The sequence below is a fragment of the Rhodamnia argentea genome, chromosome 10, assembly GCF_020921035.1.
Source record: "Rhodamnia argentea isolate NSW1041297 chromosome 10, ASM2092103v1, whole genome shotgun sequence".
NCBI classification, from domain to species: Eukaryota; Viridiplantae; Streptophyta; class Magnoliopsida; order Myrtales; family Myrtaceae; genus Rhodamnia; species Rhodamnia argentea.
Window position 1 is genome coordinate 12,728,791 of NC_063159.1, and position 25,088 is coordinate 12,753,878.

Consider the following 25,088-nt stretch of genomic DNA (forward strand, 5'->3'; position numbering starts at 1 on the left):
ACTGTACATGTCCCGAAATATCGAAGGAAGAAAAGCTTCTTAAAAGGGTGGAAAGACGATTATAGAAATGGCAAATCACATCATTCATCGCCCTTCCTGAAAATGGGGGACACTTCAAATCCAGCCATGACACCGAGTGCAACGTATCACCCACAAAATCCCAAAGGGCGCGAACGGATCAAGGGTCAGCACAAAACGTGGGGCACCGTCTTAATCACTTTTGTCTCTTGACAAATTCCAAAAAAGGAATATATTTTTAGTATCTTTTATAATGGTTGATTTTATTCTAATTTCCGTGCAAAAAAAAATTAACAAAAAAAATTAAATATCAAGTTATTTTTTTCAAATAAGAGCAATTAAATCTTAAAACTTGTCAAAAAATAAAATCAAATAGTAAAATTTTTAAAAGGTGAAATCAGACTATAAAATTTTCAAATTAATGAAATCAAGTGTTTTCATTGATCGAACTTTTTTTGAAAATTTTAAGATTCGATTGTATTTTTATGATAAGTTTTAACATTTTATCGTATTTTTTTGAAAACTTTAGGATTTGATTACTCTTCATGATTAATTTTAGGACTACTTATTCCTAATTATTATTATTAATTTTTTTTAATGAATCATCACGACCGTGGGTTCTGATGAACGGAGTCACTCGGTTGAAGCTGAATTTTGTGAAATTTGGCTATTAAGGGATTTTTTTTCCCCCTTTTTTCTTTTCATTTTAATTGATGGGATTTTGGCCATATGGGGCCCACGGGTGCACAAGCTGCCACGTTGTGACAGCTCACACGCGGTTGGTGGCGGCAGTTTCGTGCCGTGGCTGGCCGAACGTGAGACCAATCACATACCGCGGTCGTGCCACGTCAGCGGAGATGAGGACGGGAACCACCTGCGGGGCTGTCCCTCGCGCCTCGGAGGTTTTTACATTTCCCCCACGTTCTCCAAACAGTACACCCCCCCTCCCACAATCATTGGTTCCTTTTCCGATTTTACCCTTCGGTCACATTGTCGTCCCCGGTTGACCTTTCTACCCTTCCCGTCCCATTAATTTTGCCTCCGCTTTTACCCAATCGACGGATCCGGATCCTGACATTGGCATTTTCATGATATGAGTGATATTACTCAAATCAAACCGTCCAAATGAAATTAAATTGCCTAATTTGAGCCACGTTTGAGATTCAAAATTTTTCAAACCCAAAAAAAATTCTCCCCCACATTTTTTCTTTCCCTTCCAACACATGACGTGGTTCAAATCGGACCGTTCATTTGAATAATGTCACGCATGTCACGAAAATTTCAATGTTAGGTGATCCAAATTCCCAAATGACAAGCGCGCGCTCGTCTCGTTCGTCTAAGGCTAGATGCGCGATACCACTTTTGCAAATGTCGCTCGCAAAAAATGCATCCTAGTGTGCTTCGGCAATTGCTCAGTAAGTTTGGGAAGGAGATCGGCAGCACCGAACAAGCACACGAAAGGTCTCGACTAATCCCTTCTCGGCGTGATGGAAAATAACTTTCATAGTAGATATCTACAATGGAATTGCAGCATTTACACGAGATCTTGAGATCAACGTACGTATTGTTGTGATGTGGAAAAAAAATATTGTATTTGTTGGGGTTATGAGAACATTTAAGAAAGAAAACAAGATTTTATGTTAGATTTGTATCATTGGATGAATGGCATGTTGGGCAAATTCGGGTTACCGATGAGAAACGCTTTTATCAAAACAGTCAAGATGATGGATGCGGACATTTTGGTCATTTCGACACAACCATGAATCCTTCCTTCACTCCATTGAAACAATTGAAAAACTTGTCCGAGTGTTTTTTTAAACGCTGTCTGCCCACCACTCCCATTCTCTCTCTCTCTCTCTATCCTCTGAGTGTTCTCGTATCACCAACATCCCTTCCCTTCTCATAATTGAACTTATCCATCAGACACGGACAAGCAGTCAGCAAGCACCCAGAATTATCATCATTACCATTAATCTTCTTCTTCTTCTTCTTCTTCCCAATGACTCGACTTTGGAATTTTACACCTCTTCAACTCCATATCTGAGTTTCCCTTGGACTCTCTGCCTCCTTATGTCCGGTCTATAAGTATCTCGAGTTCACATTAGAAAGACCCAGAACCGAAATTACAAGGTGCGTGCACACACGGAACTACCCTTCTTCTCTCTTCTTCAATTCATGCTGATTCCGCCTTGAGACTCATTCCTTTTGTGGGTGAGTGCTTGTCGAGTGTGTGTGAAATCTCGGAATTGCAGTTGATTGTCGCTGGTTGTTGGTGCTTTGATTCTCTTCATCGGTTAGCCTAGGGTGTTTTAGCCTTTGGGTGTCATTGACTTTGAGAGATGGTGGCAATTCTGCTATTCACTTGACTCCTATATGTATGGTATTAAGAATTTAAGATGATATCTCTGGTTCCATGGATAGTTGCTATCTGAAATGTGGAGTAACATTAAGGGAAGACAATGTGGAAAGCTGAACAAGTCTGGGGAAATTGCTCCGTTGTTCGGCATGTTGAGGAGTATCTGATATGTTCGATGAATTTGTTGTTGTTGTATTCTACTTCATCTATGAGTCATAAGTGAAACTGGAGGTTTTTCTGGTAGTTTTTCTTCCCAGATTTGTTCTTTTTCTCCATGGTAAACGTTAAATTATTATCGGTTTGAGATGTTGTTTCATCGGCGGCAATTAAGATGGACTAGCATTCATGATGGCGCTCAACTTAAGGTCCTAAAGAGAATGTAGACTCAATGACATACTCCTCAAGAGAGATCCTCATTTTGCACTTCTTACTGAGTCTCAAATTTGCAGTTGGTGATGGGGAGCGAGGGATAGTGTAGGGGGCGGTTTCATATTCTTACTTTCAGAGGACTCTGTCTGGGTTTGGTAGGTGGCGGTTTCATATTCATACTTTATGCAAAAAGCAAGATGACTCTAATACATGCGTTGGTGATCACTGTCGTATCGATTGTTTAAGGATTATTGTGTGTTGTGTCCATGTTCTTACCATCTTCATTGTGATCTTTTTTTTTGTGGGGGAACATTATATGACTTTACTCGCCAGTAGAGCTTAGATTGTTTTGGCATCAGAAACGGGGTACTTCTCCTTAGGATGGTATAATCATGGCATGCAGAATATCCAAAGACAAAACATTCAGAATCACGTCACTCATAAAGGTCCAGTTTTCATTAAGTTAGTGCGGAAAATAATTCGTTGCACCTTTTTCTTCTGTGATGAAGGAAGGCATTTAGGTTGTCTGAGAAGCATTTTCTCACCTGCACCTGGGAGCATCACATTTATTTCCACAAGGATATCATTTTTTTTCTGCTAATTTTCTTTTCTGTCTGTTTCTTGTTTCTTTTGTACCTCCACTTAAGATCTCCCATATGCATCGTTCAGTCTTGTTTCCTAAGGTATCTCTTGTTGTTATTCGACTGGAAATGATTTTGGCAATTCTCAAATGCTTACTTTGATGCTCCAGGCATTTCATAAATGGACCCTGAAGACAGGATAGCTCCTGAAGAGGGGAAAGGCGTTAAAGAGAAAACTTCTGCGGAAGCAATCATACCGGTTTCAAAGCCTGAGGAAGCGACCCCTGAGATTGACTTCTCTAAACAGGTATAGGGAAATTAGATGAACTAAACCCTGTTCTTGTGTAGTGTACATATTTGGAATGGTATTCATTTAGCACATTTCCTTTTTCTCTTCAGGATACATCTAGTGCAGGTGTTGGAGCACCCAAACACAAGAAGCTCTTCAAGGACAAATTGAATGTGAAAGGGACCGCTCCGTCAGCTCAAAACCGGAAGCCAGTTCTGTCCCAGAGTTTGTCATTCCCATCAAAGGGAATCTGTGCTAATGGCATGAGGAAGAGCATTGATGTGGTGCCAATAAAAGCCGAGGCCAAGCATTCACGAGCAAACATGTCTGGCCTTTCTAATGGATCTGTCAGGTCAGTAGGCATCACGGGTCAACGCGACCGGCTTGTGGCCAATGGAGTGGGCACGAAAGCGTCTGACTTGGGCAATCGACGCTCATTGGTAAGGCTTTGTAAGGCTTTGCTGTTTTCTTTGTACTGCTCTTGCCTTTTCTTAAATTCCCCTCCGAATGTGATTCTGTTAGGCTCAGAAACCTGGCTCTGCAGATGGAGCAGCCAATGCTCCTCCAACCGAGGTTTCCCTGTAAGTCATGTCAGAGATTCCATAACAGCTCTTGCAAACTTTTTGTAAATCTAGGCCTGGTTTACATTTTATTTGACACAATTGAATATGAGTTTGGCATCGAACATCCAAAATAGTGCCCGTATGAGTCCTGCTAAGTAAGCATGTTCTGTTCCATGTAGTTGCAGCTCGCTCAATCAAGACCCAAAAATCAACAGATCAACAAACCAGGATAATGAAATTGATGATACCCACTCCACTACCTCGTACTGTTCTTCCCTCAGATATTCATGCTACTTCTGCTACTGAGCATGTAACATTGTCTTCAATATCACATAGAACTGGTTTTTCATAGTCCAAGGTAATATGTTTGTCAGAACTGCTACCCCTAGTGGTCGCAAGAGTGGCGTTTCCGGATTTGCCTCCAGGTTGACGGAGCGTGCTGAGAAAAGGAAGGAGGTTCGCCAGCTTAATTAAGCATAAATTTTCGCTCACTGGATCTAGCTCTCTAGTTCATTGTCAATTAATCAGGACTTAACTGCTCTCTTTCCCACCAGTTCTTTACTAAACTAGAAGAGAAGATTCAGGAAAAAGAAGCAGAAAAAAGCAGCTTGCAGGAGAAATCAAAGGTCTTACCACTGGCACTTTGATTTCCATTGGTCGCTTGTTTTTTCCACGCAAAATTTACCTATCACTCTAATTTGGTCCTTGAATATCGTTTGATGCAGGAAAACCAGGAGGCAGAGATCAAGCAACTGAGGAAGAGCATGACATTTAAAGCAGCTCCGATGCCAAGCTTCTACAAAGAACCTCCTCCAAAAGTTGAACTTAAAAAGGTCCGTCATCTTTCCTTCTGCTTTCAAGGAAACATTGTAACAGTACAAAGAAAGCAGCAGAAACACTTTCATGTGCGGATAGACAAATAAGGAGTATATATTGTAGTTACAATTTGTTTTTCCTTTTCAAAACTTGGACGTTTAGTATGTTATGCAAACTCCTCCAAGATTAACCAGTTGGTAACAATGCATGGGAGTTTCGAGTCCCATTTTCCTTTAAAGACGTTTTTACTTGATCAGCTGCATGTAGCTTATTCATTGTATGCATGTTATCGTGACATATCATATAACTTTCGGCACAAACCTTATTGGATATCATCCTTTGGGATTGGAATATTTCCATAGATACCGACCACAAGGGCAATCTCTCCGAAACTCGGGAGGAAGAAGAGCTCAGTCGCTACAACAAATAACTCTTTTGAAGGTGGCGGATCTTGTTCCACGCCATGTCTAAACCAAGAAAGGAAAGCATTCAAGGAATCACAGGTGAAACTGAATAAGGACGATGTTGCTACGAAGAAGCCACTTAAAAAGACCAAATCTAGGCTGACCGTGAGAGCGAAGAGCATTGCCAAAGAAACCGAAGGTGAGAGGCGCAATGCCAGCACTGAAGAAACCGCAGAATGCCAAGACCAAAACATGAATCTTGTTGATCGTGGGTCTATGGGTGACACATTGGTTCAGTCGAATCAAGCACAGAAGGATGAAGCCACCTTGGTTTCTGCTTCTGAGATAATGCCTCAAGAAGTCGCTGTCGGAGGTGGAGGCTGACGGCATGGACATTAGAACTGTGTATGATAGGCCTTGGAAAATTTATAATTCTTTGTGGTGTTAATAGTTTTGTTTCCAAGTCATATGTCAAATTTATATATGTAACTACAGTTTATATTCGTGTTCTTTTTCGGTTGTCATTTGAGTTGGTTCAAGAAAAACCGTAGGCCGCTCCAACTAAGAACTCCATTGCTGTCAAATTCCAGAGTCCATTCGCACAAGTAAGGTATACTTGATGTTCTCTAACTGAAGTTGTTTTCGCTAGGTTTTCTGTACATAGTTCGACATTGATCATGTGCGCAATTCTTATCCTCTATTTGTCTTCTGGATCGGTTGCAAGATTCCAGTTTATCCCTATTTCATGAGATGCTGCGGGATCGAGAAATGTTGTTTCGGTAAAGCTCAAAGTAAGCTTATTATTACATAGGGCAGTCACCCTAAACCTTTTCATAGTGGACATAGCATCAGTTCTCGATGCACGAGAATTCTCGCGGAGCTCTCTTACAACAAATGCTAGAGCTAGCAGCGGATAGTCCTGTCCTCGCACCTCATCTCCTTTCATCCTAAGTTTAAGACGTTACTGGTGCGCTGCGGAACGCCAACCCTTCTCAAAGAGGGGGCACCACGACCAAGCTACTTTACGACAGGGCCTAATGTGCAAATGTTCCGCATCTCAATCTGTCAAAAGAAGATGATAGGTTGCTGAAAAGAGAAGGGAACAATTCCCAGGTCTTCAATATCTAGCATGTCTCACATATTCTTGCTTTCAAAGTCAGCTCGTGAAGCTGAATAACTCAAACTGCAAGGAAACTGTGAAGCGAAAAGTCCCGTGCTTACTTGAGAAGCAAGTAAGATTTTGTGATCAAAAACCAAAAGGCTAGGATCCTCGTTTGGTGGGTGTCTCAATCTCTCCTTCAAGACCTGGGCTCCCAGTGATTTGCAATCTCTCTCCACTTGGAGTCAAATTGCACTTCAGAAGACATGTCACCACTTGGAAAGAAAAAAAAAAGTCCTTGATTGAAAGGGACTGAATTTTGGTGAATTTGGTGATTACATATGCAACATTTCGTTCCACGTTTCAAGTCATTCCTTCAGTTTAGTTTAAGGTAGGTGATGATGCTACAGAAAATTGCCCCTGCACCTGTAAGAGAATACAACCTTTTAACTCAATCGAATCTTCTTCCCACTATGTACTATTGCATTTATGGATGTTATGGAGAGGATGGAGAAATCATACACTAAATATAAACAACCCATATACTAAATATCGAATTAATGGCTATTAAAAACGTTTAGCTAGTATCTCGAGGCACTTGTTCAAGTTAACTAGACCCAGATATAATTAATTAAAAAGATTTGAGGAAGAATTATTAGGAAAGTAGACAATCCCCACCAAATCCCAGTGGTTAGAACGTCATCTCATTTTCTACTACTCCATGATGTCTTCTAGGCTTCAAGAATTTTCGACTAATGTCCTAAGACCCAAAAGAAAATTAGAAGGACACGATAACCTGTCCAGAAACCGCCAAGTCCATCCAAAGTGAAATCTCAACCGTAGACATAAATTATTAACTTGTTTCGCAAAGTCAAATCTGTCTTGGTTACGTCACTGCCACTTTCATATTCATGAACTTCTGTAATCACTCAGCCAGCCACAATTATTCGTTTGGCTTATTCAGTGATGAGGACAGGGCCAACCCCTCGACCCCGCTCTTTACCTGTCATCATCACCGCTAATAATTTAATCAAACACCTACCATACCCTTCCCATTACCATTACCTTATTCTTCTCCTTATTAAATATGCTGCCAACCATAATCAAGCCGACCCTTTTCCATGATTAAAATGCAATAAGCAGACAAAAACATAGGAAGCAATATTTTTTTTTTCATATAATTTCCATGGAACCGACAGGTTTAGTACATTAATTACCAGGCAAAAAGGAACACGGACAGTCTTACAAGAATGGTGCCCATGGATTTGCAGTGGCAGTGTGACAACACAAGAATAATTACACAAAAAAAAATTCCGATTTTTGGGTAATTACAGTATTAAATTTCCAGTAAATGAAAGGGTGGAAAACATCATCGTCTTCTACTTTATGGTTTGAGAAAATCTCTGAACCCCATTTTATGTCTCAGCCCCATCTATGGATCCCACTGTACCACCAGAGTGTCATCCTGCAGCATCAAATAATTCACAGATGCTCTCAGAAACCCCACACAAAGCTTCAGAACCACACTCTTTTTGTCCTCTCAATAAAGAGTTGGGCTTTCACCTTTCTCCATATACACGCTTTTGCCTTTCCTCCTTGAAGAGTTTAATTGAAGAAAAAAAATTATTTTTTTTACTTGTTTTATTGACATGAGGAAAATTGAGAATGTTGCCCAAAAGCTCCAAGCATACTGCATGCTACTTCCATCAACTTCCCTGTCATGGCAAATCGAACAGAACCATATCAGCTTTTTGAATAAACTCATTAACAATTGTCATATTAGTCACGTGCATAAATTAAATCAGACTAGAATAAACCAATCAGCCGACAAGAATAAATTGACCAGTCACTGGTATGCAAAAGTCAGCCATCAGAAAATTTAAAGAAAGAAACAAGGCAAATCATAGAAGATGAGCTGGGAAGTATATATAGAAGCATCATACACAATAAACAATAATAAGAGTAATGGCCAACCCATTAGTTAAGACAGGCTAGGCTGTCGTGGATATTCAAGACTCGTGGTAGGGTTAGGAGGAATGTGGTTCACAGCTGGGCAGTTGTATCCTTTGTATCAAAGACAGGAAGCCCATCATATTATTGGCGGGGATCGGCAAATTACGATCGTAATTTGCCGGGGGACCTCGTTCAATATCACGAACCAATCAAGCATTCGCATCCGCCAATTAAGCCCATGATGTGATTGGATTGGTGATGCTAATCCGAAGGGTTACATGCGTTGCCATGTCAAGAGCACTTATTACCACATGGGTGGGGTGGACCTTTCCTTAACGCCTAAGTTGTGTCGTGCTTCCTCTAGGCTATACTGGAAATAAATCCTAATCAAACTTTAGTCAAAAGAACAAAGGTAAGATCATCAGAATCTGAACACAAGTACCCTCTAAATGAGCTGCTTTCTGGATTAATTATTCGAAAAGGGATCTCTCCACAACTCAAGATCATTAAGAAAAAGTTACTGTCTTCCTCTATGCAAATCCCACAAAAGACCCTTGAAAGAAAAGCAAAGCCAAACTCAATTGACAAAACCCCCCAAGATTGTGTAGTGTAACCCACCCGTATCACGAAAGTTGTTCTGGCAATGTTACAGATTCTACTCAAAGTAAGTTAACAAGAACAGGTGAACCCAAACACTAAAAAGATCAGACTTTTAGCCCGATCAATGATTGAGGGAAGCAAGTAATATATGCCCACTTTAACGTGTGGCATCTGTCTCCTTGCCAACCCACTCCGTGTTGTCTGATTATGATGACCCAGAGAAGGTGTCCTAATCTTGCTTGTTACTACACAACAGCTCATAAATCAAGAAAACACACCATAAGGCGGAAAGAAGAAGAAAGCCCTAAAGAAAAGGGGACTCTATACGCGTTCGGACCATTTACCATCAATCATGAGCACCCAACCAAAACAGCATCCGAACCCACCTTACACGTTGGAATGAACTTTTGAACCTACCCATCAACTTATTTATCATCAATCTAAGGCTCTTTCTACGTCTCTCTGACCTAAATTCAGGCAGAATTAATCAGGATCGGACACCAATGCAAGGCTCTAATGTTTCATTTCCTCGGATTGGTGTGTAAGGACACCCTACTTTGCTTTAAAACCAAGCAATGTCCAAGGCTGGCTCAACCAATTCCCAATGATATGCTGGCCCAGTTTACATGGAGTCGTGTCCCCTCACCTTGATGCTAATTTTGAGAAGAATTCTAATGATTCAAATGCAAGACGGTATCGCAGATGAACAAATTTTCTAGCAGATTTCGAAGTAATTTCTATGTCACTATTAGCAACAACTAACTGCAGTCCAACTAAGTTTAAAGCCAAAAATAGACAAACAAACGATAATTAACAAGAAGTTTGGAAATCGACGACAACACATACCTCTCCTGGGCTTGGCAACAGCCTTGACCACTTTCTTCTCGGCCACCGTCTTACTCGCCGGCGCCGTCTCCGTCTCCTCCGGTGGGAACAGAACCCCATCGATCCCCTGCACCGAGATCCTTCCGTCCGTGTAAATGTCCGGGTCGAACAGGTACGCCGACCCGTCCCCTTGGCCGAACTTCACTGACCCGTCCGCCTCCTGCGCCACCACCTTGTGCGGCAGCCGCAGAGTGTCGTACCGCACCTTCCCGAACCGACGCACCGCATTGTACATGCTCTCCTCCGTCTGGTACTCCGGGACGATGTGGTAGTACACGATCTGCTCGGGCGCGCCTGGCTCGCTCAGCTGGTCCGTCGTCAGCTTTGCCATGGCCTCGTCGTTCGGGGCCAGCACGGTCAGCACATACCCCTCCGACACAAGCCGCCCCATCTCCACCGCCAGCGACGTCAGGTTGACGAGGATGTCGGCCATCTCGTTGTAACCCCCGTAGTGGAGGAGCGTGTGGATGAAGTCCTTCACCAGGGCCTCGCCGTGGAAGTGTCCGCGCGGGCCGCCGGGGCCCGGCGCCGGCGCGGGGGCTAGGGACGGGCCGGGGGCCATGGCGTCATAGATGGGAAGCGCCGGTGGGGAACCAGCCGGGGCCGGCGGCGCGGGCTTCTTGAGGCGGTGGGTGCGCGGGTCGACCTCCGGAGCGCCCTCCGGCAGGACGGCGGAGATCGACCGGAGGCTCCTCCGGCGGTTGAAGTCCTCCTGGACGGCGCGGGGGATCAGGAGCCGCTGGATCCCGTGGATGACGCCGTCCGGCCTCACGACGTCGTCGAGGCGCACGACCTCGGCCGTGTCGACGGCCTTCTGGCCGGAGCCCTTGGCGAAGGTGAGGTGGACGTGGTCGGAGCCGAGGGTAGCGTGGCGGGCGGGGCCGGAATCAGGGGCGGGCCACTGGTGGGAGCCGATTCGGTTGGGCACAATGTGGAACAAGAGGAGGGTCTGGAGGGACTTGAGGTTGCGAGGCTCAAGCAAGAAGCGCTTGAAGTCGGGGTCGAGGTCGCGCTCGAGGGCGTCGTTGCGGGGGGCGAAGATGGTGACGTTGTGGCGGCCGACGGCGTCCTCGAGGGTCTGGAGGAGGAGGGCCTTCTCGACGAGCTCGGCGAGCTCGGTGTAGTGGGAGTCGAGGAGGGCGACGAGGACGGAGTTGGAGTTGATCTGGCCGGCGGTGGAGTTGGAGGAGGGGCGGTGGGGCAATGCGGAGGAGAGAGGAGGGAGAAGGAGGTGGAGGAGGAGGAGGAGGAGGGCGGAGACACCACAGACGCGAGGATCCATGACGGGTGGAGAGGGCGCGGTCGGAGGTGTAGAGTCTCTGCTTCGTCTCTCTAAAACGAAGGAGGAGGACTGGTCACATACACTGGTTTTTGGGGAAGGAGGAGAGAGAGAGAGAGATGGGGACACGTGGGACGAGACTTGGGAGCAAGTAAAAGTAAATGCGCGACAGAGATAGAGAGAGAGACTGAACACTAACTAGTAAGAGAGAGAGAGCTTTAGGTGGAGTTTCGGACATCAGACAGCCTGGTAGTGGGGACCACGCGTCTCTCTCTCTCTCTCTCTCTCTGTGGCGCGCCGGCTTCGTCGCGGCTCGTTCGGCGCCACAGTCAAGCCACGCACTCATGAGTGTGATGACGTGGTTTCGCTTTCCCCTTTCGGGCTTTGGATTTTTCTAAATTTTTTAGTTTCGTGTTTGATTTAGGGTTAATTCCGTACAAGAGAATGGCACTTCGAGCTCAAAGATTTACCGGCTTCCATTAGTGAGCGACCTTGATGTCGAAGAGTGATCGGTCGCTCCTAAACGAATCTCCCAATCATAGTAAAGTGAAAAGTAATAATAAATATTACAATTTTCACGACGTCACTCAACGATAATTTATTAAATTAATTAAGATCAGCATAAATTTTAACGTATCGTAGAAATTTGATATATGTGATTCAAATAATTTTTGTTTGGCCGTATTGCAACAATTACAGATTGTATCTTGTTAATCCATGCATTGTAATCGGTAATAAATAAATTTGCATACATATCTTTTATTTTACCTATTAGGCGAAGAAAAACCAGCAATTTTTTTCTTTAAAAAGGTTGTGATTTTTTTTTTTTCCCCTCTCACGAGTAAAGAAAATTAAATGATCCTCGCTGGCAAAAGGATGGCAAATACGCGAGGAACAATAATGAAGTACGTGTGCGGCTCCCGGAACAAGAACCGACGAGCCGAGGCTCAGATGAGAATTCACATGATGCGGCTCCAAGGCCAATTGTCGGTGTCGGACAAACCAATATACTATTCAATCGATCCCAAAAACATTAAAAATAAAAAAAGAAAAAAGAAAAACTCGCCCCTCAAAAATTCTACGCCAAGGTACCGCCCGACGTCACGCCCCTCCTTCAATCGCGACGGGGACGCGTGAACGCACGATGTAGCGGAGGCGTTGCTTTACCGAACCTTCGAAACGGCGACGTCTCGTCCTCCGGTCGCTGGCTCGTCAACTTCGTGCGCCCTTGACTTTCGCCAGCGAAAGCCCACGCCACCCGAAAAAGCGTGACACCGCCGTTTCGCTCTCCTCTTCGGAGGTTGATCAAAGATCCGTGTGGACTTTGGCATTGCCCGGTTCGGCTGTGGCATTCAACCGAAATTAATGGCCAATTTCCGGTGGAATTACGGTGCCGCCGGATGCCTGATCAGCTACGCAATCGTAGCATCGACTGCTCGGACCTCTTAAAGAACCGATCGAAATTTATTATCCGTTTCTTTTTTTCTCTCTTTCATACCAGTCATCGACCTTCCTCAAAATTGAAATTACGAGAGATAAGATGCAGAAACTTTGCTAATTACTGTTAATTATTAAAGGATGGTTGGTTCACCGACACCAAGGCTACCTAAGATGTGATGCACTAGACAATAGGGATCGACCTTGATGATTTGCATTATTGCTAATACTCCTTGCACCTCTCTTTTTAAGTAAAACATCGAAAAGTAAAATATTTGCAAGATACACAAAAGATCAACGATCAATATTGTCATCATGAGTATCCTAAGTTATGTTGTTTAATTTTGCTAAGTAGTGTCGTCTAATTTTCGCTATACGGGCAACCGGGTCTTCGAACTCTTTTCCAATTACGTCTTCTAATTTTCTTGACGTACGCGATCAAGTCCTCCAATTCTTGCCAAATGCGCACGCCGCATCATGCAAAAAGAACCTCGCGGTGAGAGAGAGAAAGAGTCTCGAAATGGTCGATGAACGAGATTTATGACTTTTTGAATACTTTTATTGCGACCAAGCACCATTCCGAACCGCCGGAACACCAAAACTAACCGTGCTCACGTAAGACGTATCATGATGGAAGCCTCCCAAGAGGCCCCGGAGGGAGTAATAATTGCATGCTCCTAATTAGAGGATGTTAATGGGCCAACTTGTGTCGGGCCCAAAGTATTGTCCAAGCCCGCGGGCCGCGAGGTCAATGATCAGGGTGCGTGTAGTGCCACGATGCCCATTCCATCCATCTAACAAATAGAAGCCAACCGGAGCAATTCGCTCGCAACACCTATTTAAAATCGAGAATAGTGTAAAAAAAAGTCATAAATTTATTACATTGGTATCAATTCAGTACTAAACTTTTTAATTATGCTAGTTTGGTCCTAAACCTTTTTTAGATTTGTGCCAACCGAGTCCATCCGGCCAAATTTGATCAAAAATCGCCGACATGAACGCCGGTCATCCCATGTGATCCCGCAGGTGCCGACGTAAACATTCTTTTTATTTTTTTCGATTTTTTTATTTTTATGCTTTACTCTTATTTTCCATTGAGGGTCACGACGCCCTTGCCAAATCTGGGCCGAGTGAGACCACAATGCCCTTACAAAGAGCTCGCAACCCTCGCCAGCCCTAAATCAAAAAGGAAAAAATTAATGATTAAAAATTTCATGTCGGTGCTGGCCATGCCACGTAAGACGACCGACATCCACATCAATTATTTCAAGCTAAAATTAGTCGAATTGATTCAATTGGCATAAATGCAAAAAATTTTATGACGAAATTGACATAATTAAAGATTTAAAATTAAATTTATATTAATGCAATAGGTGTATGACTTTTTTGACATATTTTTCATTTAAAACCACTTTAGGTTAGGACGGATAAAGTTGGACCCAACTCGTTTATACCACACCAACATTACACGAGAAAAGGACAATACTTATAGCGAAAGAATTCAAATATAACACGACACAACTCAATATAATCAACTCGTGTATCGACACAAATTTTGGCCCACCTCGACGGCATGCTTGTTTTCTCTCTCCCTCGAGAGAGAGAGAGAGAGAGTTAAGGGGAAAAGGCAAACGGATGGTGCGAGCCCTGCGATGACCTTGACATGATAGTTTATGTCTAGTGATCTTAAATGCGCTTGTGTTATTGTACTAAGCCTGCTTATACTATTGCAGTGTTACCTTTAATATTTGCAATATAATTAGAGACGGATATGAAAATCTTTGAGATTGTCATATTCCTATATCCTTCGATGGTCAAATACCACCTTACACCATCCCCGCGTTTCAATTTCCGAGTCGTTTAATAGGCAAGGCTCGTGCCATGCCGATGCCGGCGTGCTACCCACCCTTCTAAATTAGAATTAGTGCTCCTTAGAAATGTCAAAGAGAAGGCAAGTCTTGTACTTTTAATCTTGTTACATGGGATTACTTTCGGACTTTACGTGTTCCGAATATATTATCTAAAAGAAAAGGCGAAAATGTCCATGCTGAAGGTTGTCCAAATGGCCCACATCTACATTTGGTCGAATTTATAAGCGCAGTGACCTGATTAGAGAATTTACTAAAGTAATAAGGATTTTGATAGACGAATAATACATGGACTTGATTGGAAGAGCTTGAAACCATAAGGACGAAAAAGTAAAAAAAAAAAAAATCTTCTGATTAACACTGTCTAAAGGGGGGGCCCATCTATTATAAGCACCGTAATAACTTGTTACTAAAAAAGGAGAAGAAAATAGAATTGGCTCGTGCCAAACAAAAATCCTTATATATCTAGGCTATGTTTGATTCTCTTGTATAGTTTGAATTTGGGCGATGAAAATGTTTTGCATTTATTTATTTTTATAAGTGATACAATTTTTAGGAAAATATTTTCTAAATCGTTCGTTTTTTGCAAAATAAACGGAGCCGTAGACAGTGTCTCCTTTCTCTTTGAAATCCTCCTATTCGCAAAACCTAATACGTGCCATGTACATGACAATTTCTGAAGGTGTAATACCTTAAAAAACCTCAAACTTTAGCTCTTATTCTAATTTTACCTTTTGTCTCATAAGAAACCTCTGACTTTAGATGTAGTTCTAATTCTACCATAAAAACATTTTTTGTCCCATAAAAAACTCTGAATTTTAGGTCTCGTCTCAATTCTACCATGAACTTTTTCTTTTGTCTCATAAAAAATCTCCTCAACTTTAGTTCCAATACAAATTCTACCCTAATCTTTTTTGTCACATAAAAAAAATTAATTTTAGGTCCAATTTCAATTTTACTCTAATTTTTTTATTCTCATTAAAGGTTGCCAACTTTTACTCAAGTTATGAATCTACCTCCATTAAGCCCTCGTGAAAATCACCCTTAGTTATTTTGTGTTCGGTCTTTAATCTCTCGTGCTTAAGAATATTCATCTCTCACAATCAGGGAGCTCGCATTCAGGACGCTCGAATAGCTCATGCTTGGGGGTTTTCCATTTTTCAATTGTCAACGAGAATTTTTGAATAGAGGGTTAATGGGGCCAGAATTGCAACTCAAGTAAAATTTCATGATTTTTTTGGGCGGAACTGTGACTTCATCTAAAGTTGAAAATTTTTTATGAGACAAAACATAGAACTGGGATGAGTTAAAATTTAAGGTTTTTTTAGGTATTGGGTCCAATTCTGAATGTTAAGTAAGAAATAATCACCATTCTAGTAAATTTGTTATGTGAGCTATACTTATACTTACTTTGCTATAAAAAAAAATCATTGTGCAATTTGAATCCTTTAATTAAGGCTCTATTTGTTTCACGAAAATGAATGACATAAGGAAAAAATATTTTCTCGAAAACAATAGCTTGTACCGCTTATAAAATGAAACGAACGAAAAATATATCCATCGTCCATGAAATAATCGAGACATTAATTACTATCGATAATGAAAACATTTCTCGTTGACTAATTATTGTAAACGATACAAACAATCGTTTTTCGAAATACATATTACAAACTATTCATTAACAAACGGAGCCCAAAGCACTTAATCATTTTTATATCCAAACTTCCTAAACTTTCATAATGCTCCACTATTGAGAGGTAGAATTACACATATCTTAAAGGCCAAAAACCAATTTAGATCCGGTAGTTTCCTCAGATCAGAGAAAGCGTTCCCAACTAGGAGGCCAGACCTGAAACATCTGGATCTACGACAAGACAACGACGTCGTGCAAAATGATAAGGTAAGAAGATCTCGAAATCTAATGCACGATAATCTGTCGATCAGTTGCAATTTTTACGGCGTAATTTACGACGATCCGGCCTAATCTAAGCCACCAGGAGCTCGCTCTGTGTCATTATCTTTCGATTACGAGACCATCAGGATGTGATCCTTATTTCAACGGATGTCCGCATCTCCTTGCCTTCCAGCTTTTCGTTAAGCCATTGACGGAATTGCTCATATCCAATCAATAATCTACATCCAGTTGACGCCGTAAAAAAATTATTTTGTAATATCGTAGCATGATACGACGCCTTAATATTTAATCGCGATGACATGATATGTAATTATGATGCCGTAGAGGTATCGCGGTGTATAAATTAAAAAGCTACAAATACTTTAGCCACGCAATAAAACAACTAGATAAAGGAGCCCGCGGCCTTCGAATATTCATGTCCGAGAAATAGCATCGCTTTCGCCTATCGAATTAAGTCTATCTTTCAAATCTGATAGAAAGCAAGAAGGCAGGCAATCTACGATTGATGAAGTAGGAAAACTCGTAATGAATTACTTCCGTGTGGTCTGAACCGAGCTTTAATCAATGTAGATATACGAAGTCGTATTGTATTTGGTAACAATCATAGCATAAGATGAGGCAAAAAGGGCAAAAAAGATGGAATTCTCGTCGACTTCGGCTAAAATTTTTGCAGAGTCAAATTTTGCATGGCGTTACATTCCTCCTCCTCCTCCACCTCATCACCCCTGGAAGGACTCCTCCAAAACCCCATGTTCGAGAACCTCCTCCACATCTCCACCTCCATCTCCGCCCCCTCCTCCACGCCTTCGGCGGCCGCCGCCGCCGCGGCCCTCATCTCCAGCAACTCCTCCAGCGTTATCACTGCCGGCCCGGCATTCTCCACGTCGGCGCCCTTGCCGCCGTTCCCTTCCCCGTCCCCGTCGTGCACCGACGTGCCCTTCTTGCCGCTCCTGACTCCCCTCTTGGACGTGAACGCTACCTGCCTCGTCAGCCTCCGGCGGCGGCGCTTCCTCAGAGCGCGGCGGCACAGCCCTGCCGGCACCCGGTAGACCGCGAGCAGGAAGAAGTCCGCGATCGCGCACGGGCAGCAGCACCAGATGGCCACGCACTCAGCAGAGGAGGCGCCCGCCACCTCCGCAAGCCGGGCACGGCGGGCGCCAGAGGGGGGCGGCGGCGGCCGTGCAGTGGTCAGGAGCGGATCCCGGCGGTTGACCGGCGCCGGCCGGAGCACGACATGACGCGTCGTGGTTGGTGATGGATTCTTGGTTTTCTGGCGGGTCATTCGGAGGTGGTTTCTTTCCCGGGAAAACAAAGACCACCGAGATCTCTCTCTCTCTCCCTCTCTCTCTCCAAGCCGTGCAGATCAGTTGATCACCAAAAGGCAATCCCACGGAGTCGCTTGGAAAAGCTCGTGATTCTTGCAAAAAAGAAAGTTACTTTCTTCTTCTTCTTTTTCTCGGGAAAGTTCAAGGAGATGGAAAATCAAGATGAGAGGGAGGACTCCTCCATCCCTTTAACTACTGGAAGTTGTGGCAAGACCGAAAGAACACGAACGTCAGGAGGAGAAGGAAAGGGTCATCATGGAAATGGCGGACATCATCAATCAAACCGCCCCACAAAAGAAGAGAAGAAGAAGAAGAAGAAGAAGAAGAAAATTCAGGTGAATGAGGGAGGAAGGTGACGTGGATGATTTTTTTTTGGTTGTTTCGAGAAGCGAAAAATGGATGGAGACACCGCTTAAATCTCGCAAAAATAAGATGGGAATGGGCTCTTTTTTAAACCTTTTTTTAGTATACTTAGCATTCATAATTTTCGTACTTATCACAAGAATTTTTCTGTTTTAAGGAGTCGGACATTCTAATGATTCCCTGTCCTCGGCTAAGAGATATAGGACACGGCAGCGCCGACAACGCAACGTTAGGAATTTTCAGCCAAAATTAATCAGATTGGTTGAATCGGCACAAATACAAAATATTTAGGACTCGATTGACAAAAAAATTAGGGCTGAATTAGCACAAATTTAATAGGTTTAAACTTTTTTTCCGTAATTTTCCCTACTAAACTTAATCTTTTTCACTGACATACACTTCAATCCCACTACAGCTACAAATGAATCGAAGCCACTTCAACGGGCTAAAAAAATCTTAATTTAGAAGACTTTACGGGGCTTGCAGGCTATTTCATCGATACCCAAATAATCAGATTATCTGGATTTTTGCGCTCGTACCTCTGAATTATAAAAAAAAAAAAAAAGAGAAAAAAATACTGCAGCTCGTAGCAAAATAATAATAATGAGAGAGAGATCCGATTTGTCTCATCACTTTCGTGTCCTCATCTTTCTTGGCACAACTAATTTCTTTCTTAGGGAAGCACGATGGTGCAAATCCAAGGGTTAGCTGATGCCATTCCACAGGCCTGCCAACATCCTTAAAAATGCAAGAGGCCGAAAGCCCATCTGCGGATATGTCTGCGGGCTAAGATTTTCTTATGGGCTCATGGAGAGCTGCCCACCAAAAACACAAAGCCTTGGTACGTAATAACCAGGGATAATAACAATAGCCTCTGAAATTTGATACAATGTATAATATTATCTCTGAATATTTAATTTATACAATGTGAGCTATGAAATATGGCTTAACGTGCGATGTTGTCTCATGAATTATAATTTGTTCAATATAGCCCCTGCGCTACTGACAAATGTTGGATGCAAACCTTTCATTTTTTGTCATTTTCACATGATGCATGAATAAAATTAACATTTACTAACATTTTAAAGATCACGTTAAATAAATTAAAAATACAACAACGATATTGAACATTTGAACAAAATTGAGAGATTATTTGTGTCATTACGCTTGGAAGCACGACCACGCCGGAGAGGTTGCCGCGTCGGTGTCGGACACCGATACGTCTCCGACACGTGATCAACGTCGGCAACACGTGAGTCGATGAGGTCCCGACAGCTGCTATGATGGAGCGTGCGGTCAGATCTCGCCGGGGAGAAAGCGCGGATGAGGGGGAGGAGGGCGTCTGCATCCCGGGGAGAGATGAGGGAGGGAGACGGAGAGAGATGAGGAAGAAAAGGAAGAAGCGGAAGGGGAAAACAGAACTTAGACTTGAAGAATCGACATATCCAGAAGTATCGGCATAGGAGAGGCAAATTCAGGGGGCAGCGACGACGACTTACTGCTCCTCGACGGGGCCTCGTTCCTCGATAGCTTCTATCTGTCGTCGAAACGAACCGCCGGCGCGTGGTCGAGCCATGCGAAGATCTTGTTTTCTTCAAGAGGGAAAACTAAAGTTCGCTTTTTTTTATGGATTGGTTTGGTTGAATGAAGTTCTCTTTCCTCTTTCTCGCTGTCGTGGTGCGAGCGAGGGAAGAAGACGATGTGACAGAGAGAGAAAGAGAGTACTATGGAGGAGGAAGAAGACGAAGTAGATGGGGGGAAGGGCTGTACCGGGAGCAGGAAATAATTCGTGAGATCATTCGAGATCTTCTTGGGCCTACTTATATTTATTTTTCAAAATCATAATGATTATGTCAAGACATCATTTTTTTACTCTATTATTTATTTATTTTTTAGGAAGATGACTTTTGGGGTCAAATTAGGGGACTGGCCATAGCAGAAAATTTCTAAATCCTCTATTTATGTATCATGCAGGTAAAAATATATATTTAATATATAATATTCTTTATTTTTGATAAATAACATGTTGGCGTGTTAAGTCGCGTGTCGATTGTGTTAGTACTACTTGGGTGGAATGAGGGGCTCGTATTGGTGACTCCCCGGAGCATTACCTTTGGAGTTTCGCTACCGAGATTTTTCTTTAAATTCAACGGCCCCATGAAAAACATAGCATTAAATGACTTGCAGCAAAAGCTCAATACCTTTTATCTAGAGATATCATCAAGAGGTCTAAATTCAAGCTTGTTAATATATCTAGTTAGATCCACGTTTACTCAAAAATTTAAATCAATAAGTTATAAGCAAGCTATGGTTTATCAACTGCTCTACACCATACCAATTCTTCAATATTGAAGTTCTCTAACACAACTCACACGTGCATTTTAACAATAACATAAAGTAATTTGATTGTTTCACTAACGAGGCTACAAACCTTAGATTGTTCGTGTCATGATTGATAACTTAGATACTATGACGAAAATTAGTGGTTTGATGATGAAAAGATCGAGCACGATTGAGCACAGCGATTGCTACGTTTGATCATTTGGAGTGACCTCCCTAACCGGGGATTTTCTCTATTCTCTAAACTAAAGCTAAAGATATAATTCCCCATATATTCACATACGAAGAAAGGAGCAAAAATATATCTAGATTATACTCGTGGCATGAAGATTGGTTTTGCACCACGAAACGGACATAATCCTACCTTCTAGACCCGCAACTCTCGAGTTTATCTCGCATATATAATCCGATCCTTAAAATTAGTGATATATTTGATGACTCGGGGTTAGTTTTAGGATTATGCAAGAAATAATTTAGATGAATAGGTTTATAGTTCCCACACTTCATCGTGTAATTTAATGTTACAATCACAAGAAAGAGACGCACAAGCAATAAACGCAGTCAACCATCCTGTAGTTCTCCTTTTTTTTTTCCAATTGCCGTCATTTCCATGTACATCAGGCGCAACACATTCTTGACATGACAAGTCAACGCCTGAAACCCATCACCAAGAAACTACAGACATCTACAAATTTTTTTTTTTTTTTTTTTTGTGCTTCAGGCCAAACAGAAAACCAGAAAATTCCATTTACAGTTGATACGCCAGAAAAAAAAAGAAAAAGAACAAGACACCAAATCCTCAAAACTACATCAGAGGAACAGCTAGGAATGTCACAACGCACTGCAGCCTCTGTGCATCCTATGTTGGACGAGCCCTTTATACAGAACCTGCCTGTTCGCCGGCATGTCGAAACCCTGATCAGTCTTGGCTTGGCATTTCGATCGCCTGTACTCTCTGTTGTTCGACGATGGCTCAATCACGTCCTCCGCGAACTGGACCTTCTTTTTGGTCTTGTACTTCTGTGATGTTCCCAATCCTAAAACGCGACAGAACTTATTTCCATAAGAAAGGAAATGGAAGTGATCTAAGCATGTTCATGACCTTTTTTCCTAGAGAGAAAAGGAGGGAGAGAGAGAGAGAGAGAGAGAGAGAGAGAGAGAGAGAGAGAGGAAAATGAAGAATTAATTAATACCCTGAAGTTCAGACTCGATCTTCTTCATGAAATCAGAGAGCAAGCGCTTCTGGACTTGAAGGGCAATGAGGGCTACGCTTCCTGAGACTGCACAGACCGCCAACAGCCCCACTCCCATTGAATTCTCCATCTCTCTCTCTCTCTCTCTCTCTCTCTCCAAGCAACAATTATGAGATCAAAGTTGTCCCTTGAGACTCACGGAAGAAAAGATAGAAAAGAAAGAGAGGGGGTCTGAATGAATTTTTCTATTTTTATATCGTTGAGAAGATGAGAAGTTGCTGGTTTTCAACCAGTTGCTGCGTGGAGACCGGGAGAGAGAAGAAGAAGATCATTTAAGGGTTTAAAAAATGGGCGGTTCATACAAAGAAGCAACCATGACCATCTACCCAATCAGACAGCGAGAGGAGGAGGAAAAGAAGATGCGAACGAAGGTTAAAGAAGGAACTCGATTGACCGATGCTTAGAGATTGGCGACATATGAAACTGATTTAATTTTTCTTTTTTAAAAAAAGATTATTTTTTTTCATTTTTCTCGTGTGATCTAATGACCCTTTTGCTTTTTATGTAATTGGGTAGCTACCCATCTTTATTTTTTGATGTCAAAAGGCATGCCTGCCCTAGAAAACAAGCGAGCACCATTCTTTTTCCTTGGAGGCCAATGATAACAAAAGAGAGAGAAAAAACACCACTTAGTCAACGGCTGCCAAAACCATTTGCCCATCACCCCCCGGCTCTTGAGATTTGACAATTCTTCTGGGAAAAAATGGGCTTCTTATTTTGCTTTTTTCACTTTCATTTGGTTTGATTTGATTTTTTTTTTTCCGTCGAAGTTTGATTTGATTTGTTACCTTGAAAATTTCACTTAGGACTCTTTCACAAGGAAAAATTGCTAAAAAAGTCATAAACTTATTGCAATTATGCAAATTCAGTCCTTAAATCGTTTGCATTTATGTCAATTCACTCTATTTGGTCATTTGCCTTTGGCGTGGATAGTTTTTAATGATATTGTAATATTATTTATTTATTTTTATTTTCTTTTTCCTTTTTTCTTTTTTTTTCTGTCTTTTTTTATCTTTCCCCCCGTGGCCGGTGAGGGCTTCGCGACCCTCGGTTGACCTTGCCCAGCCGGGAGACAGCGGCCATGGCCTCGCCAATCGAGGGAGAGGTCGCCTTTGCCCACTATCGCGATGGCCTTGTCCGGCCCGGGTGAGGCGCGAAGCCCTCACCCGTCACAAGGGGGAAATAAAAAAAGAAAAAGACGGAAAGAAAAGAAAAACATAAAAAATAAATAAATAAATATTATTGAAAAAGGTTAACGTCAACGCCGGCTGGTCAAATGCACTTAATTAGCACAAATGCAAATGTTTAAATTGAATTGGTAAAAAAAAAAATTTTAGGCTGAATTGGCACACATGTAATATGTTTATGACTTGTTTCCTAAATTTTAGAGATTCTCTTGATGACAGAAATTTTTATTGGTTGTGTACTTTTGCTGATTTAGGGATACTCTTTGAGGTTTATGTAACATGCAGATATTTTCATGAAGATGTTCGTCTCGTCTTAGGGAATTGTCGGGACCTCATGGGAGACATGCAAAGGTTTTTCACATTTGAGGTGTCACTTGGGTGGCATTCTTGAGTTAGTCCCACAAAACTGCAAACGAAAAAAGAAAAAAAAAAAAGATAGGGCCCAAGGTTGAGGATTTTTCTCCGTGATTTCCTCTCTTTGTTCTGTACATTCGAAGTAAATTCTAGATTCTAACAAGTGGATGGCTCCTGATTGCTCGGGTTATTCCCTCAAGCGTAAGGAAACCTCATTTCTATCTACAACATCATCCGAAATGCATTCAGACAAACTTTTGTTTCTTCAGACAAACTTTTGTTTCTTCCCCTTAGCTGGAAGGGGTTAAAGTGTAAGGCTGCGCTTGGTGCTCGGTATAAGAGGTTGGAGACATAATTTATCCTACCCCGATATTTGACGACACATCTTGGACGGATAAACCCTATCTTAGGACGTGAAATAAAATAATCTTGTAGCCCCACGGATGGGATAGTTTTAACCCACCTAAATTTGATTGAAAATTCAAATAATTTAAAAAAGCATATATGAGCTGTTAGTTAGTGGCACCGCCATGACACGGCTGTAGATCGTTGCTCGATGGCCGGCGACCTTAGACGACCACCGTGCGGTGGTGTCGACTCCGGGGCGACCCTCGGATGATTAGTTGCTCGAGAGTTTCACGCACCATCAGCATGCATGATGGATAGATTTGGGCACCGTGGACGATTGTTGTGGCCATCTTGCTTCTTGGTGGTCGCACCTTGAGGCGACGGCGAACGCCGCATGTCGTCGTCGCTCAACGGATCCTCTAGTGAGCCAAATCCGTTTGAGCAATCAATGTGACAGGAGTCGACAACCGTGGTGACCACCATGGCTAGACAACTTCCCACCCCACTACGGAGGAACCATGGAAAAATGGCGACCATCACCACGGGCGGTGGTCGTTGTGCACACAGAGTCTAATAAGATTTCCTTTTTCTACAACCCTAACCTAATACTTTTCTGGCCAAACAACATTGCACTTTAGTCCATTTCAGGCTCTGTCCCACTCGGGCAGTGCAAGCAAATACCGAGCAGGCAACTCCATGCCCACGACTTCGTTTCCTTGGAGATTCGTGCAGCGAAAGATCTTGAATTTGAAATTTTCTTCGCTAAAAACTATTATCTTAAATGAAGGTATTCCTGCTTGAATAACGACTGAAGCAACTATTTTTGACGTGAAAAAAAAAAAAAAAAACCATCGACCGGAGTGGGATAGAAGTCGGCATCTTGGATCAAGGAATCGATTTGGTCGAGGCTGGCCGGCCTCGGTAGAATTTTTAGTTTTCCTCGAAAAGGGTGACATGACCAAGTGATTGAGTAGGACAACAGAGTCAATTTTTGCATGGACCAAGACCTGGTCGTAGTCGTACCATTATCCAGAGGGAACCCTTCCAACCACCGCATTATTTTGGACATTTTAATGTGTTCATATGAACGTGGCGTAGCAAACTCTGCCTATGGAAATTGACCCCCGAAGATAAAGAAAGGCTCGTCGATCCCATTCAAGTTCAATGCATCTCCATCTACTTTCCGCAACGCCCAACAACAATTTTAGACTAGAATTTCTGTTTTAAAAGTATTTATGGAACAGAAGTCTTTTTGATTGCGTACCTTCATTTTTTTTTTTTGTTTTAAAAATAGTTTTAGAGCCTTTTTTTTTGTTAAATTTTTGAAGCTACGTAAAAAAATTAAAAAAATTTGCTTCTCTCTAAAAGTAAAAAAATAAATTTTTAACAAGAAATTAATTTTTACAATAGAAGTGTTGTCACGGACACCCTCAGATGTCAAGTCACATCCAAAAAGTGGAAAAATAGAAGTGAAGCCCAGTCATAT

The 25,088-nt window shown here is 42.3% G+C and overlaps 4 protein-coding genes across 9 annotated transcripts; 1 reads left to right on the forward strand and 3 right to left on the reverse strand.

Moving 5' to 3' along the window:
* Window positions 1–1,869: 1,869 nt before the first annotated feature.
* LOC115726667 (protein WVD2-like 4) lies at window positions 1,870–6,000 on the forward strand. 5 transcript variants are annotated; one of them, XM_048271942.1, is made up of 9 exons: window positions 1,870–2,148; window positions 3,495–3,631; window positions 3,724–4,053; window positions 4,136–4,194; window positions 4,362–4,439; window positions 4,566–4,632; window positions 4,731–4,802; window positions 4,902–5,009; window positions 5,355–6,000. In XM_048271942.1, exons 2-9 carry the CDS (start codon window positions 3,506–3,508, stop codon window positions 5,778–5,780), a joined length of 1,266 nt encoding a protein of 421 aa, XP_048127899.1. In that variant the 5' UTR covers window positions 1,870–2,148; window positions 3,495–3,505; the 3' UTR covers window positions 5,781–6,000. The 5 variants fall into 5 exon arrangements, with proteins under 5 accessions (XP_048127899.1, XP_048127897.1, XP_048127898.1 ...); XM_048271940.1 differs by having other exon boundaries at window positions 1,871–2,148; window positions 4,356–4,439; window positions 4,551–4,632; XM_048271941.1 differs by having other exon boundaries at window positions 1,871–2,148; window positions 4,356–4,439.
* A 1,647-nt stretch (window positions 6,001–7,647) lies between these two features.
* LOC115726666 (fasciclin-like arabinogalactan protein 17) lies at window positions 7,648–11,366 on the reverse strand. 2 transcript variants are annotated; one of them, XR_004013582.2, is made up of 3 exons: window positions 9,895–11,366; window positions 8,059–8,210; window positions 7,648–7,960 (listed from the first exon to the last, which is right to left on the reverse strand). XR_004013582.2 is itself a non-coding variant. In XM_030656642.2 (2 exons), the coding sequence occupies exons 1-2, from the start codon at window positions 11,213–11,215 to the stop codon at window positions 8,137–8,139; spliced, it is 1,395 nt and encodes a 464-aa protein (XP_030512502.1). In that variant the 5' UTR covers window positions 11,216–11,365; the 3' UTR covers window positions 7,648–8,136. The 2 variants fall into 2 exon arrangements, 1 of the variants encoding a protein (XP_030512502.1); XM_030656642.2 differs by having other exon boundaries at window positions 7,648–8,210; window positions 9,895–11,365.
* A 5,687-nt stretch (window positions 11,367–17,053) lies between these two features.
* LOC115726669 lies at window positions 17,054–18,111 on the reverse strand. The gene has a single exon (XM_030656651.2). It carries the CDS (start codon window positions 17,712–17,714, stop codon window positions 17,091–17,093), a length of 624 nt encoding a protein of 207 aa, XP_030512511.1. The 5' UTR covers window positions 17,715–18,111; the 3' UTR covers window positions 17,054–17,090.
* Window positions 18,112–21,048: 2,937 nt separating this feature from the next.
* On the reverse strand, window positions 21,049–22,145 carry LOC115726670. The gene is made up of 2 exons (XM_030656652.2): window positions 21,654–22,145; window positions 21,049–21,497 (listed from the first exon to the last, which is right to left on the reverse strand). The coding sequence occupies exons 1-2, from the start codon at window positions 21,781–21,783 to the stop codon at window positions 21,292–21,294; spliced, it is 336 nt and encodes a 111-aa protein (XP_030512512.1). The 5' UTR covers window positions 21,784–22,145; the 3' UTR covers window positions 21,049–21,291.
* Window positions 22,146–25,088: the final 2,943 nt, after the last annotated feature.

Coding starts and splice junctions, on each gene's coding strand:
- LOC115726667 (XM_048271940.1), top strand. CDS start 3,506: ATGGACCCTGAAGACAGGATAGCTCCTGAAGAGGGGAAAGGCGTTAAA. Junction 4,195..4,355: donor CCTCCAACCGAGGTTTCCCT/GTAAGTCATGTC, acceptor TGTTCCATGTAG/TTGCAGCTCGCTCAATCAAG. Junction 4,633..4,730: donor GTGCTGAGAAAAGGAAGGAG/GTTCGCCAGCTT, acceptor CTTTCCCACCAG/TTCTTTACTAAACTAGAAGA.
- LOC115726666 (XM_030656642.2), bottom strand. CDS start 11,215: ATGGATCCTCGCGTCTGTGGTGTCTCCGCCCTCCTCCTCCTCCTCCTC. Junction 8,211..9,894: donor TGTTGCCAAGCCCAGGAGAG/GTATGTGTTGTC, acceptor TTGCCATGACAG/GGAAGTTGATGGAAGTAGCA.
- LOC115726669 (XM_030656651.2), bottom strand. CDS start 17,714: ATGACCCGCCAGAAAACCAAGAATCCATCACCAACCACGACGCGTCAT.
- LOC115726670 (XM_030656652.2), bottom strand. CDS start 21,783: ATGGAGAATTCAATGGGAGTGGGGCTGTTGGCGGTCTGTGCAGTCTCA. Junction 21,498..21,653: donor GATCGAGTCTGAACTTCAGG/GTATTAATTAAT, acceptor GTCGCGTTTTAG/GATTGGGAACATCACAGAAG.